The following is a 13,384-nucleotide window of genomic DNA, read 5'->3' as shown; positions in this document are numbered from 1 at the left end:
CTCCAAGCCCCTGCTTTAGCCTCAAGCCCCCCTGCAAACACCCTCCCAGAGCCTGTACCTAGAACCCCAACTGCCTGCCCTAAATTCAGCTCAGTGCCCCTCTCGCACTCCAAATCCCTTAAACCAAAACCAGGGCCTGCACCCCAACCCTTTGCTACTGCCTGGTGAAAAAGAGGGAGGATGGGGGAGGAAGGGAGGGAGGATGGAGTGAGCAGGGGCGGGGCTCAGAGAAGGGGGCACAAAGGAGGCAGGGCAAGGGTATTTGGGTTTGAGGTAGATCTTGGATTGTACTTAAATTCAAAAGGTGATCTCGTGCTTAAATAGGTTGGAGACCACTGTTCTAGCACATCAATTACTAAGTGATCTGATTAATCCTATTTTGCAAACAGCCACAGAACCTGAAGAAGTGCTGTATATGTAGCTCCAAAGCTGGTCTCTCACCAACATCTGTGCGCCCAATAAAAGATATTGCCTGGCCTCTCTCATCGCCTAAGAGCAACATGGCTCCAAACAAACTCACTGTAACTCTCCTACCCGCTCGCCCAGTGTCAGCAGGCGCATTAGCTGCCCTGCCTTGGGGCTGACGCGCCGGAACGCCAAGCGGGGCTTGCCCCTTATCTCGCCAGCCTGGCCGCGGCCTCAGCTCTGTACGAGGCAGCAGGCGGAGGTCAGAGGCCACAGGGCTCCGCCTGCTCCAAAGCGCCGCGCCGCGCAGCGCCAGAGGGCAGGGCGGTCCGGCACCAGCCACGCCAGGCCCCTTCGGCAGCGCTTGCGGGACGCGCCAGACACCGTGCCACCCGCCCCAGCCCACTGCCCCCGGCTGTGGCCCGGCTCTCGCGGAGGCGCCTGCTGCCCCGCCCCCATTCCCTGAGGGAGCGGCTCACACTACAAGGGAGCAATCCCAGGCCCATTCGACGCCGCTTGCGCACTGGCGAGCCGTCGGAGCGAACACAGCGCATGCGCAATAGCTCGCCGCCTTGGGGCAAAAGTGACGTCAGATCACGTTTTCAGCCTGTCCGTGAAGAAGCCGATGACAGCTTCCATTGCCCGACCCAAACATGGCCGTCTGCTTGTCGGGATGCGGAAACGTCCGTTAGGAGCGTACTAACTCCTGGCACGTGCCACGCGCTGTGGAGGAGCCGGGTTGGGGCTGGCCGGCGGGGGAATCTCTCGGTTCATACAGGTGCGGAGGGCTCGGTGGGGAGGGAGCTGCGGGGCGAGCCCGGCCAAGCCAGAAGTGCGGGGTTCGGGGGGGCTCTGAGGTGCTTGGTGCCCTTTGCCCTGCAAGGCCGGGCTTGGGCCATTCCCTGGCTCTTCTGATTTAGAGTCTGGGGAATTAAGACCAGTGGAAAAAACATCATTTGGCAGCACCGTCAGGCACTGGCCAGGGACTTAGGAGAACTGGCTGCAGCTACCAGCTCTAAGATGGACCCCCTGTGTGATTGGGGTAAGGCAGGCTCGTGTTCCCCTTGTTAAGTGGTGCTGCTGTAACAAAATAGTAATAGAAGTAATCTGCCTCCCTCTGCTTCCCCGTCCTAGAGCTTTCCCCATCCCCTCACCTATGGGACTTTAAATAAACAGCCCACATCACCATTTCGTGTGTGTGAATTTTTTTAAGGTGTAAAAGTTTTCCTCGCAGGTGGAAGACATGGACAGTTTTGTTGAACAATTGACAAGAGGGGCAGAGGAGGAGTTTACAGAAGAGTCTGCATGGGATGGGTCTGCAGTAAGGATTGAAAGCAGTTCACTTCCAGCTATCCATTTACCTGTACTTCCGAGGTATCTTCAGCATACAAGTAAGTGTAATTTTCTGTTAACTGCTTACTCATAGTAACACATACTGGTAACTAGGGCTACACTACAATGCTATTTCAAGATACTGGAGTATCCCAAAATAGCTATCCTGTGTCTTCACAGCAAGCCCATTATTCTGGGCTCACTATTCCAGTGTTCCTGTAATCCTCATTCTACGAGGAGTCAGGGACCTTTTGGAATAGCATAAGAACATGTGGCCAATACCAGAAGCCCCAGAGGGAAGGAACACAACAGGTAGTCCTCACATGATCCCTCCCCTGTCGCCCACTTCCAGAGAAACAGAGGTTTGGGACACCATTCTGGCTAATAGCCATTGACGGACCTAACCTCCATGAATCTATCTACCTCTTGTGGTGACCTTTCAGTTTAATAAATCAATTTGTTTGAAAGCCTTCTTTACTGACACCTCAATCTGGATCCATTTGAGATTTGTCACTTAAAAATAATTGCTCAGGTGTGGGAATCTCCCCATATCCTCTGCAGTCAAGACCAATATCAGTAATTCATTTATCTTCTTAGCAACAGCCTTTTTTCCCTTGAGTGCTCTTTTAGCACATGGATCATCCAGTGGCCCTTCTGATTGTTTGACAGGCTCCCCACTTCTGATGGACTTAACACTCATTTTGCTGCTAGTTTTGTGTCTTTTCCAGAATGCTCTTCAAAGATGGATTTTTGGCTCTTCAGAGATGGATTTTATATTTTTATATTTGACTTGCCAGAGTTTATGCATCTTTTTATTTTCCTCAGTAAGATTTAACTTCCAATTTTTAAGGGACATATTTTTGCTTCTAACTGTCTCTTGTACTTTAAGACACTGTGATGCTTTCTTTTTTTTTTTTTTTTTTTTTTTTTTTAATTTGGCGTATGTGTTTAGTTTGAGCCACTATTATGGCATTCTTTAAATTGTTTCTGGGCTTCTTGCAGGAATTTCATTCTTGTGACTGTTCCTTTTAATTTCTGTTTAATTAACTTCCGTATTTTTGTGGTGGTCTCCTTTTTGAAGTTATTTTGATATTTTCCCCCTGTACAAGCATGTTTAATTTAATTTAATTTTGGTCACTATTATTGAGTGGGTCAGCTATATTCACCTCTTAGACCAGGTCCAGTGCTCCATTTAAAACTTTTCCCTCGTGGGTTTCAGGACTTGCTGCACAAAGAAGCAGTCCTTAATGGTGTTTAAAAATTTTATCTCCCTTCTTTTTATCCTGCTTGCCATCCTAAGGCAAAATATATCCAGTCGATATGGGGAAAGTTGAAACTCCCCATTACTATTGGGTTTTCTGTTTTTTAACCTCTGTTCTCTCCCTGAACATTTTACAATCACTGTCACAATGAGATGGTCAGTAATACATTCCCACTATACTCTCGTTATGTAAGCATGGAATTTCTATCCACAGAGATTCTGTTGATACTATTTGATTCATTATGACTCTATGCTTTTTTTTCCATGGATAGTGCCACTTCCCCCACCAGCATGATCTACTTTGTCAGATCTATATAATTTTTACCCTGTTTTCACTATATCCTATTGATTATCACCATCCTGCCAAGTTTCTGTGATGCCCTATTTTATCAGTATCTTTCACATTCAGTTTTACCCATCATAGTGTTCAGACTTCTAGCATTTGTATAGCACTTATAAAATTTATCAATATTTAGTTCTCACATGAAGGCAGACATAATTGAAAAACAGTCTTTTGACTGTTCTTCATTTCCCACCTGTACTTTATCAACTTCCAGCCTCTCCTCTTTATTAGGATGTAGAGTATTCTCTTTAATAAATATTCCCTTACCGTATCTCTGTGTCCAAACTGGACGCTCCACATTTCCAAACCTGCTTGTTTTCTCCCCAACTCCATCACAACCTTTTTAATTTTACATGCCACCATTTTGGTGAAGGTAGAGCCCATCCTTCCTATATAGGTTCTTCCTTTCCCAAAAGATTCCTAATAATCCCTCCTCTGAATACCATCATTTAATTCACACTTTTGAGACCGTGCAGTTCTGCCAAAGTGGCCCTGCATGTGGAACTGGATGCATTTCAGAGATGGCTACCATGGAGGCGTTTAGCAGACTAAATGCAGCCTCCAGGGCCTCTCTCCTACCTTTCCTTAAGTCAGTGGTAACTGCATGTACCATGACCACCAAGCAGTTCCTCCACAAACACAGACACAGACACAGAGTTCTCTAAGGTCCACAACCTTTGCACCTGGCAGGCATTTAATCATATAGTTCTCCTGGGCATCACAAACTCATCTATGTTTCTAATAATTGAATCCTCCATGACTATTACCTGTCTCCTCCTAATAACTGGAATTCTCTCCCCTTACAAGGGTATCCTCATGCAAGAGGATATCATCACATCATCTGAGAGGAGAGTCCCAACTATGAAAGTCTTAAGGAAGGAGAACATAAAGCTAGAGCGGAGAGAAACAATGTTCTTTCCACTCCAGCTTTATGTTCTTCCTTCCTTCCTTCTGACTTTCATTCTTCTTAGCACAGAAACTATCAAATTAGGTGTGGGACTGCTCTGCTGGATCCCTGAAAGTCTCACTTATGTATCTACCAGTCTTCCTTAGCTCCTTTGGTTCAGCCATGCTAGTCTCAAGAGCCTGTACTCAAGCCATGAACTGTGTGCTCTGAATGCACATATATGCCACCAGTTGATAAGGCAGGTGATTGTACGTGCTGCATTCAGTGCAATATGTTGGGTAGCCCCTACTCTGCTGCTGGACTTCTGCCTGCGTTATTTTTATTCTTGAAGGATTGTTTGTTAGTTTGTTTGGGGGGGGAATGGGTGGGGTAGAGGGGGGAAGTTAGTGACCTCAGTCTAAAGTATGTTCAGTGTATCTGGCTTTCACACTCCTATGAATTCCTGTGTTTGCTGTTTCTGTTCACTAACCTCTCTACTTAGGAGCTGTTTTTTTTTTTAAATTCCTGTTCTCCCTGAATTCATCCCACCCCCTTCTGAAGGGATCCTAGAGGACAGTGGTCCCCAACCATCTAAGGCTGCCGGGCGCAAGGGGGCGTGACCGTTCGCCTGCTGGGCGCTAGAGGGCGGGGACACTTGGGTGCCCGGGGGCAGGGCTCCCCCCATAGCCACGCGCCCCGGGGTCAGTGCCCCCCCCAAGCGCCGCGCGCCCAGAGCGCGGGCGGCTAATTCGCGCCCGGAGCCGCCCTTCCCCCGCCCAAGCGCCGTGCGCCCGGGGCCGGCCCTTCCCCCACCCAAGCACCGTGCGCCCAGAGCGCGGGTGGCTAATTCGCGCCCGGGGCCGGCACCCCTCCCTCCAAGCGCTGCGCGGCCGGGGCCGGCCCCCCCTCCAAGCGCCCGGGGCTGGCGCCCCCCCAAGCGCCGCGCGCCCAGAGCACGCGCGGCTAATTCGTGGCGTTCCCGGGGCCAGCGCTCACCATGCGCCATTCGCCCGGGCCAGCTCCGGCACCATGCATGCGCCACGTGCCCGGGGCCAGGCCAGGCCTGAGCACTTGGCGGGCGCACACAAACGGCTCTGTGTCGGGGACCACTGCTATAGGAATTAAGAATCAAAGGATGGAAGCCTTGACATTGGCAAAGCTATAGATTCTAAAATGATAGCTGTGGGTTTTTTTTAAGAATATTAATCAATAGTTATGCACAAACTTATTGTTTTTCAGCAACTGGAGGTCGAAAGCCAACAGGATTTCAGGAAACTAAGACAGCTTGTTTCAATTACATTCACGAGGCCCTGCTAGAGAACCAGTGGCAGAGGGCTGCAGAATTCATGACTGCCTATTTGGAGACATTGGAGAGTACCTCTGCTGAACATCGGATGGCTGCCCCAGAGGTAATTAGGAATGAAAAATCAGTAAGCTCTCCCTCATCTGATGCAATAATTTAAAGGGGTATCTGAGATAATCCAGGATCCATATTTAGGCTTTGTTTATTTAAGATATATATCCCCAAAATCTAACTATCAGAGAGATTTTCTTAATTTTCCGGTGTCACCTGTTATCTATTTGTACAACTGATAAGAATGAGGGCCAGATATGAATAAATATTCCACAAATCATACCAGTAGAGTGTTCCACTTAAAATATAGATTTTTCATAATCTCATTCTGAAGCATAGAAATGACAAGCACATTTGCCACTATTTCCTCTACATATCTGTATCTGTTTGAAAACTGCATCTTGTTTTACTTCTCCACCATTTTCCTCCAGTACTGCATGATCCTTCTTGTGAGTCTCTTTCCTGATTCCTCTGTGCATTTCAACAGATGGGGGAAAAAAAATTAAATGCAGAGCTATTGGATATAGGGCTGTGATAGTGTATAAGTTTAAATGGTTAACTGATGAGGCTGGGCTCATTGCTTAACTTTCACCGTTACATGCAAGGTCCTCCTCCTTCCCCCGCCTGGCTGCCTCTGTATCAGAGGCAGCAATGGGGGTAGGGGAGGGAAGCAGGTGGGAGATGGGCTTTTAAGCAGGCTCCCTATGAGTATGTTGCCTTTGTATTGGAGGCAGCAGCATGGAGAGTAAGGGGAGGGGATGTGTGCAGGCAGAAGCCGGCTCCCTATGCGCACTGGTTTCCACAGAGCCACATACCGCCCCCCTCCTCTCCACTGCTTCCTATCCTTCCTCTCCCTTGTATGTAAAAACTGAAAACTTCAGCAGTTACACATTTACCAAAAACCCATGCATTTTAACATCTCTAACTGGATATTACCAGCTTGTTGGCATTGCTGATCTATCTCAGTAGACAAATCTTGATCACAAAGATGTTTTGGTTGGAAGTGGGCTGTCCAAGAGCAAGAAACGTACAGGCAGTCCCCGGGTTAAATGGATCCGACTTACATCAGATCCCTACTTACAAACGGGGTGAGGCAACCCCGCACTAGCTGCTTTCCCCCAGCAGACCAGGGAGACACGAAGCTAGCGCGCGCGCCCGTCCCCCCAGCAGACCAGGGAGACGCGGAGTGGCTTTTCTCAGCAGACACCTCAGCTTGAGAATAAAGGACTGAGGGAAGTGAGGTGTGGGAGAATAAAACTGAGCTCTGGAGAAATGTTTGGCTAGAGTTTCCCCTACAATATGTACCAGTTCTGACTTACATACAAATTCAACTTAAGAACAAACCTACAGTCCCTATCTTGTACGTAACCCAGGGACTGCCTGTATTTCCGTTTGCAATTTCATCTAGTTATCCTCATCTATTTTGGGTTATGGTACCATGAGCTATCTATACCCTTCATTTTAGCAGGTAACATGAAAGGAAAATTTCTTCTTTGCCTGACTTGTTGTCAGTGCATAGAAGGTACCTTCTGGCTTCTATATGCAGTTTTCGTGAATTTTGTTTAAGCATGAGAGTATGGTGACCACTTGTGAAGTTTCCATTGCAATTAAGCTTTATTTTCACTTCTTCTTCATGCAGGTATATTTTACTATAGCAGTAAATAATACACAATAATATTCTATTTGCAGTTAAACATAGCACAGTGATGAAAGACTGTGCACAACAGTGTTTTCACTTCTGACATTTTAATTCATTTTGGATTATTTTCTCCATTGGCAGGTGGTGTGGAGAATAGGAGCTGAAATTTTGTGCCATCATTCCAAAAGCAGCATTGAAGAGTTCAACTACTTTGCTGAGCGGATAAAAAATGTAGGAGTAAAAAACTATTTAAAGGTGAGGACATCTGTAAAAAGGCACTACTGAGTTGAATCACACTTGTCTGAAAATTTTACCACAAATAACTCTTGACACTCTTAAGAATATCACTGATTATTAGAAGCAAGAGACCACATCTTAGATTTGTGTAATCATTATTTTTCCATCCCATTCCCAGTGCAGCCTAACATCTTGTTTGCTTTATTGACTGCATCTGCACATTCTGCTAAAGTCTTTGAGATCTCTACTGTGTAACTGTGGCAGTGTTAGATAATGTGTAATTGAATAGTTGTGTAACTGCTTCACAGCAGCCTCGTCTGCCCCCCTCCCATCTGCTGCCTCTGAGAGAGGCAGCAGTGTGGATGAGGGGCAGGCAGCACCGTGGAGCTGTTTCTGGGGGGGCTAGCTTTTAGTCAGCTCTCCCCAGCATTGGCTTCCTATCTGTCTCCGCCCCCCCCCCCTTCCCCTGCCCCGGTCTCCTACAGAGGCAGTGGGGGGGAGGGCGGGGGAGAGGGGAGACAAGCAGTCTGTGGGCCTGACATATGTGGAGAGCCTGCTTGAAAGTTGGCTCCCCACATGTATTGGCTCCAACCTGTTCCCCTCACCCTCTGTGTTGCTGCCTCTTTATCAGAGGTAGCAGCATGGGAGTGGGAGGGAGCAGGCAGATCTGGTGCTTGTGGAGAGCCTACTTACAGACAGCGCCTCACAGGCACCAGGTCCTGCTTCCCCCTACCTTGCTGCCTCTGATACAGGGAGGAGAGTACATGAAGTCCATAGGATTTACTGGTAATAGGGATGTTAAATTTAGAGTAATTTACTCTGAATTTAGAGTAATTTACTAAACTAATAGTCGATACTAAACGATTAGTCTCATAGACTTTAAGGTCAGAAGGGACCATTATGATCATCTAGTCTGACCCCCTGCATAATGCAGGCCACAGAATCTCACCCACCCCCTCCTAGAATAATCCTCTCACCTATATCTCAGATATTGAAGCCTTCAAATACTTTGAAGACCCCAAGATGCAGAGAATCCTCCAGCTGTGATATGTACCCCATGCTACAGAGGAAGGCGAAAAACCTGCAGGGCCTCTGCCAATCTACCCTGGAGGAAAATTCCTTCCTGACCCCGAATATGGCGATCAGCTAATCCCTGAGCATGTGGGCAAGATTCACCAGCCAGATACCCAGAAAGTTCTCTATAGTAACTCCTATCATTCCTCCATTGACCTATTTCCCACTGATAATGAATGGTCAATTAGTTACCAAGATCATGTTATCTCATCAAACCATCCCTTTCATAAACCCATTATTTATTTCCGGAAAAGGGATGCTAATGAGACACTTCGGAATTGCAAATCTGCGGGGGATTTAAATATCCCCCGCGGCATTTGCATTTATATGGCTGCCGCTTTTTTCCAGCTCGGGGTTTTTGCCGGAGAAAAGCGCCAGTGTAGACGCGATTCTCCGGAAAATAAGCCCTTTTCCGTAAGATCACTTATTCCTACTTTTAGGGGGGGGGGGGCGGGTCGGCTCTGGGCGCGCGGTGCTTGGAGGGGGGGAGTGGCGGCACGGCGCTTGGGGGGGGGGGGTGCACGGCTATGGGGGGAGCCTCGCCCCCGGGCGCCCAAGAGTCCCTGCCCTCTGGCACCCGGCAAGCGAACGGCCATGCCCCCTGGCGCCCGGCAGCCTCAGATGGTTGGGGATCACTGATCTACCTCCATATCCTTAGTCCTATTTGTTATGTTACCATTATCCCTGAGCTCTTAATTAGCCTCATTAAAGACTGTAGCAAAGTATTTGTTTAGATATTGGTCCATTCCTAGATTGTCCTTAACCTCCACTCCATCCTTAGTAATTAGCGGTCCTACTTCTTTTTTTGTTTTTCTTCCTATTTATATGGCTATAAAACCTTTTACTATTGGTTTTAATTCCCTTTGCAAGGTCCACTCTACATGACTTTTAGCCTCTCACTTTGTCCCTACATGCTCTAACCTCAATAAGGTAGCTTTCTTTACTAATCCCTCCTATCTTCCACTCCTTATATGCTTTCTGCTTTTTCTTAATCACCTCTCTGAGGGTATGTCTACACTACCCCGCTAGTTCGAACTAGCGGGGGTAATGTAGTCATCCGCACTTGCAAATGAAGCCCGGGATTTGAATTTCCCGGGCTTCATTTGCATGAAGCCGGCCGGCGCCATTTTTAAATGCCGGCTACTTCGGATTCTGTGCTGCGCTTCTAATCCGAACTAGCCGGCATTTAAAAATGGCGCCGGGCGGCTTCATGCAAATGAAGCCCGGGAAATTCAAATCCCGGGCTTCATTTGCAAGTGCGGATGACTACATTACCCCCGCTAGTTCGAACTAGCGAGGTAGTGTAGACATACCCCAAGATGCTTGGTCTAACACACCTACCTATACTCTTTTTCCCTTTTCTTGGGATACAGGCTTGTGACAGCTTCTGCAACTTTAACTTAAAATAATCCGAGGCCTCCTCCACCTCAAGATCCATAATTTCTTTAGGCCAATCAACTTCCCTAACTAATTTCCTTAATTTATTAAAGTTAGCCCTTTTGAAATAAAAAACCCTAGTCTCAGATTTATTTTTGTTTATCCTTCCATTTAATTTGAACTGAATTAGCTCATGATCACTCGAGCCAAGGTTGTCCCCTACAACCATTTCATCTATGAGGTCCTCGCTACTCACCAAAACCAAATCTAAAATAGCATCCCCCCTTGTTGGTTCAGCAACTACTTGATGAAGGAATTCATCAGCTATCACATCTAGGAAAATCTGAGCCCTATTATTATTACTAGCACTTGTTCTCCAGTCTATATCTGGAAAGTTGAAATCTCCCATGATTATGCAGTTTCCATGAGTATTTACTTCATTAAAAACATTAAAGAGGTCTCTATCCATATCCAAATTGGACCCTGGTGGTCTATAACACACCCCAAGCACTATCCCAGGGGGAGGATCTGATAGTTTTCTTCCCCAATGTGATTTTTACCCAAACAGACTCTGTCTTCTCCATTCCATCATTTTTTATTTCTTTACAAACTACCTCATTTTTTATATACAATGCGACTCCATCACCTTTACCCTTATTTCTGTTTTCCTAAACAGCACATACCCTTCAATACCTGTACTCCAGTCATGCCTAGTATTCCACCATGTTTCTGTTATTCCTATAATATCTGGTTTCACTTCCTGGACCAAGATCTCTAGTTCCTCCATTTTGTTACCTAGGCTCCTCGCATTGGTGTACAAACATCTTAATTTTTGCTCTTTGGCCTCACTCACATTCTTTACCCAATTTGGCACGGACGTTGTACCTCCAATATGACTAGTATCTACCCTACCCTTTCTCATGTACATTCTCCTTCCCCCAACTATATCCTTTCTTACTTCGTTTTCCTCCCTCTCAGTATTAAAATCCGGCGTGGAGATTACCTGGACATCTCCCAACCATCTTCCCCCAAATTCCTAGTTTAAAGCTCTTTTAATCAGTTGAGCCAACCTCCATCCTAGAAGTCTATTTCCCTCCCTACTTAGGTGAAGTCCATCCCGAGAGAACTTTCCTCTGTCCATAAATGCCTCCCAGTGACCATACATCCCAAAGCCCTTCTTATAGCATCACTGCCTAAGCCATCTATTGATCATCCTAATCCTGTCACATCTTAGTTGCCCTTCTCTAGGAACAGACAGAATCCCACTAAAGATCACCTGAGCCTCAATTACCTTGAGCGTCCTCCCCAGCCTAGCATAGTCTCCCTTAATTCGTTCCAGCGAGAATCTAACTGTATCATTTGTTCCTACATGAAGGATGATCAATGGATTCCTTCCTGCTCCCTTAATAATCCTCTTCAATCTCAGTTCCACATCCCGTATCTTAGCACCTGGCAGACAGCACACCCTTCTATTCTCTGGATCAGCTCTGGTTACAGGCCTATCTATTCTTCTCAATAAGGAGTCCCCAGTCACGTAGACCTGCCTTTTCCTGGTGACAGTGCGATTCTCTAGTCTATCTCTTGCTTCCTCTGGCTGCAAGTCCTTGCCATTCCTGTTTTCCCTTGTAAACCACTTCAACCCATCCTGTGTCCTCCTGATGCTCATTATTGGTGTTGTCTCCATTAACTCTTCCTCTTTATCTATGGGACTAACCACTCTTCTCTTCTTCCTTACCCTTCCATCTTCACTATCTATCTGCTGTACCCCTTCTTCATTCTCCAACTCCACATACCTGTTCTTGAGCTCTATTTTTCCTTCACTGACCCATCTTTTCCTCTGCCTGGTTCTCTCAGTCACATGCTAAACGATTAGTCGATAGGGTGCCTCCGCCTTTGACTGTTGCTACACTTCAAAGATTAAAGTGCTGCAGGGAGCACGGGGCCAGCAAGGCAGTCCCCCGCTGGCGCCGTGCTCCCTATGGTGTTTCAAAGCGGCAGCGCCACTTAGAGCCCAGGGATAGCTGGGGACTCCCCTGCTGACTCCAAGATCCATGCGGCACTGCTGCTTTAAAATGCCATGGGGGAGCCCAGTGTCAGGCTGCACGTGGCATTTCAAAGCGGCAGCACCTCATGGAGCCTGGAGTCAGCTGGGGACTCCCCCACTGATCCTGGGCTCCACGTGGTGCTGCTGCTTAGAAACACTGTGTGCAGCCTGGGGTAGTGTTTCAAAGCTCCACATGTTGCTGCCACTTTGAAGTATCCCCTCCTCTTCCCTCCTCTGCTACCTTGCTGCCTCTTTCTGATAGAGGCAGCAAGGGGAGGAGAGGTGGAAGCGACCTGTCAACCAGCCTGTCGACTATCCGATAAGCATTTACTTATCAGATAGTCGACTAGGTGTTCACATCCCTAACCGATAAGCCCAAGTTTATCAGTTAATTGTTTACTCGACTATACACTAACTTTGCTAATACACAGGTCTTTACCCTAGTTTTATAGTTAATTTAGAATCATGTAATGTATATGGATAGCATACATTTTTTTCCCTTCCAATGTGTTTTACTTTGCAGTTATCAACATTGAGCTTTCCATTGCCATCATGTTGCCTGTTCACTTTGGCTTGGTGAAGTCTTGTAGCTCCTCACAGTTTGCTGTAATTCTGATTTAATCAAAATAATTTTGTCATCTACAATTTGCTTCCTTATTGTATACCCCCCTTGCCAGTTTCATATGCTAACGGTACATCTAGACTACACACTTTTTTCGAAAGAGGCTTTTTCGAAAAAGAGCATCTAGACTACAACCAATACTTTTGAAAAAGCAAGCTGCTTTTTCAAAAGAGAGCACCCAGGCAGTTTGGATGTTCTTTTTTGAAAAAGCACTGTTTGCATTATATAGCACCTTTTTTCAAAAGAACACTTTTTTAAAAAAAAAAGGCATTCTCCCTCCTAAAACAAGGTTTTCCATGGTCGAGAAAACTGCCGTGTTCTTCCTATTTACTTTTGAAAGAACGCTGCAGCAGTCTAGGCGCAGGGAAGGTTTTTTTTTTACTTTATTTTATTATTTTTTGGGGGGGGCTACTTTTTTCGAAAAAACCCAGTAGTCTAGACACACCCTAGATTACTAAGAAACCTTGAGGTACTCTTATGTAAATCTTTTGGCATGATTAAGTTTTTCCATTTCATCTTGCTTTATTTTTTGTCTCCTAGCTAATTTTTGATTTGTGACAATATTACTATTTTATTTGTATTGCCATAGTACGGAGGAGCCCTTGTCATGGAACATGATCCTATTATGTTAAATGCTGTATAAACGTAGAACTAAAAGAGAATCCTTGTCCCCAACGAATTATTTTTACTCCTGTCCCATGTCTAATTAGTTTCTTTACTAATTGTGAAGGATCTTTTCAAAGGCCTTTTAAAAGTCTAAACAAACTATCCTCTGGTTCTCCCCTATCTACTACTTTATCAACCCGTACA

At 46.2% G+C, this 13,384-nt stretch overlaps 1 protein-coding gene across 2 annotated transcripts in view; it reads left to right on the top strand.

The window, feature by feature from the left end:
* Positions 1 to 763: 763 nt before the first annotated feature.
* TAF1A (TATA-box binding protein associated factor, RNA polymerase I subunit A) overlaps positions 764 to 13,384 on the top strand; it is a 29,707-nt gene continuing 17,086 nt past the window's right edge. Inside the window, exons 1-4 of one of the 2 annotated variants that reach the window (XM_006115591.5) lie at positions 764 to 1,183; positions 1,640 to 1,796; positions 5,467 to 5,636; positions 7,362 to 7,475. In XM_006115591.5, the coding sequence (XP_006115653.3) occupies positions 1,649 to 1,796; positions 5,467 to 5,636; positions 7,362 to 7,475 (432 nt within the window). In that variant the 5' untranslated portion in view covers positions 764 to 1,183; positions 1,640 to 1,648. The remainder of the gene's footprint in view (positions 1,184 to 1,639; positions 1,797 to 5,466; positions 5,637 to 7,361; positions 7,476 to 13,384) is intronic. The other variant, XM_006115590.5, reaches the window with a different exon arrangement.

Source organism: Pelodiscus sinensis, chromosome 3 (genome assembly GCF_052426305.1).
Source record: "Pelodiscus sinensis isolate ZL-2025 chromosome 3, ASM5242630v1, whole genome shotgun sequence".
Classification (NCBI taxonomy): Eukaryota; Metazoa; Chordata; order Testudines; family Trionychidae; genus Pelodiscus; species Pelodiscus sinensis.
The sequence above is the reverse complement of the archived record's forward strand: the minus strand, read 5'-3'. Positions and strand labels throughout refer to the sequence as shown.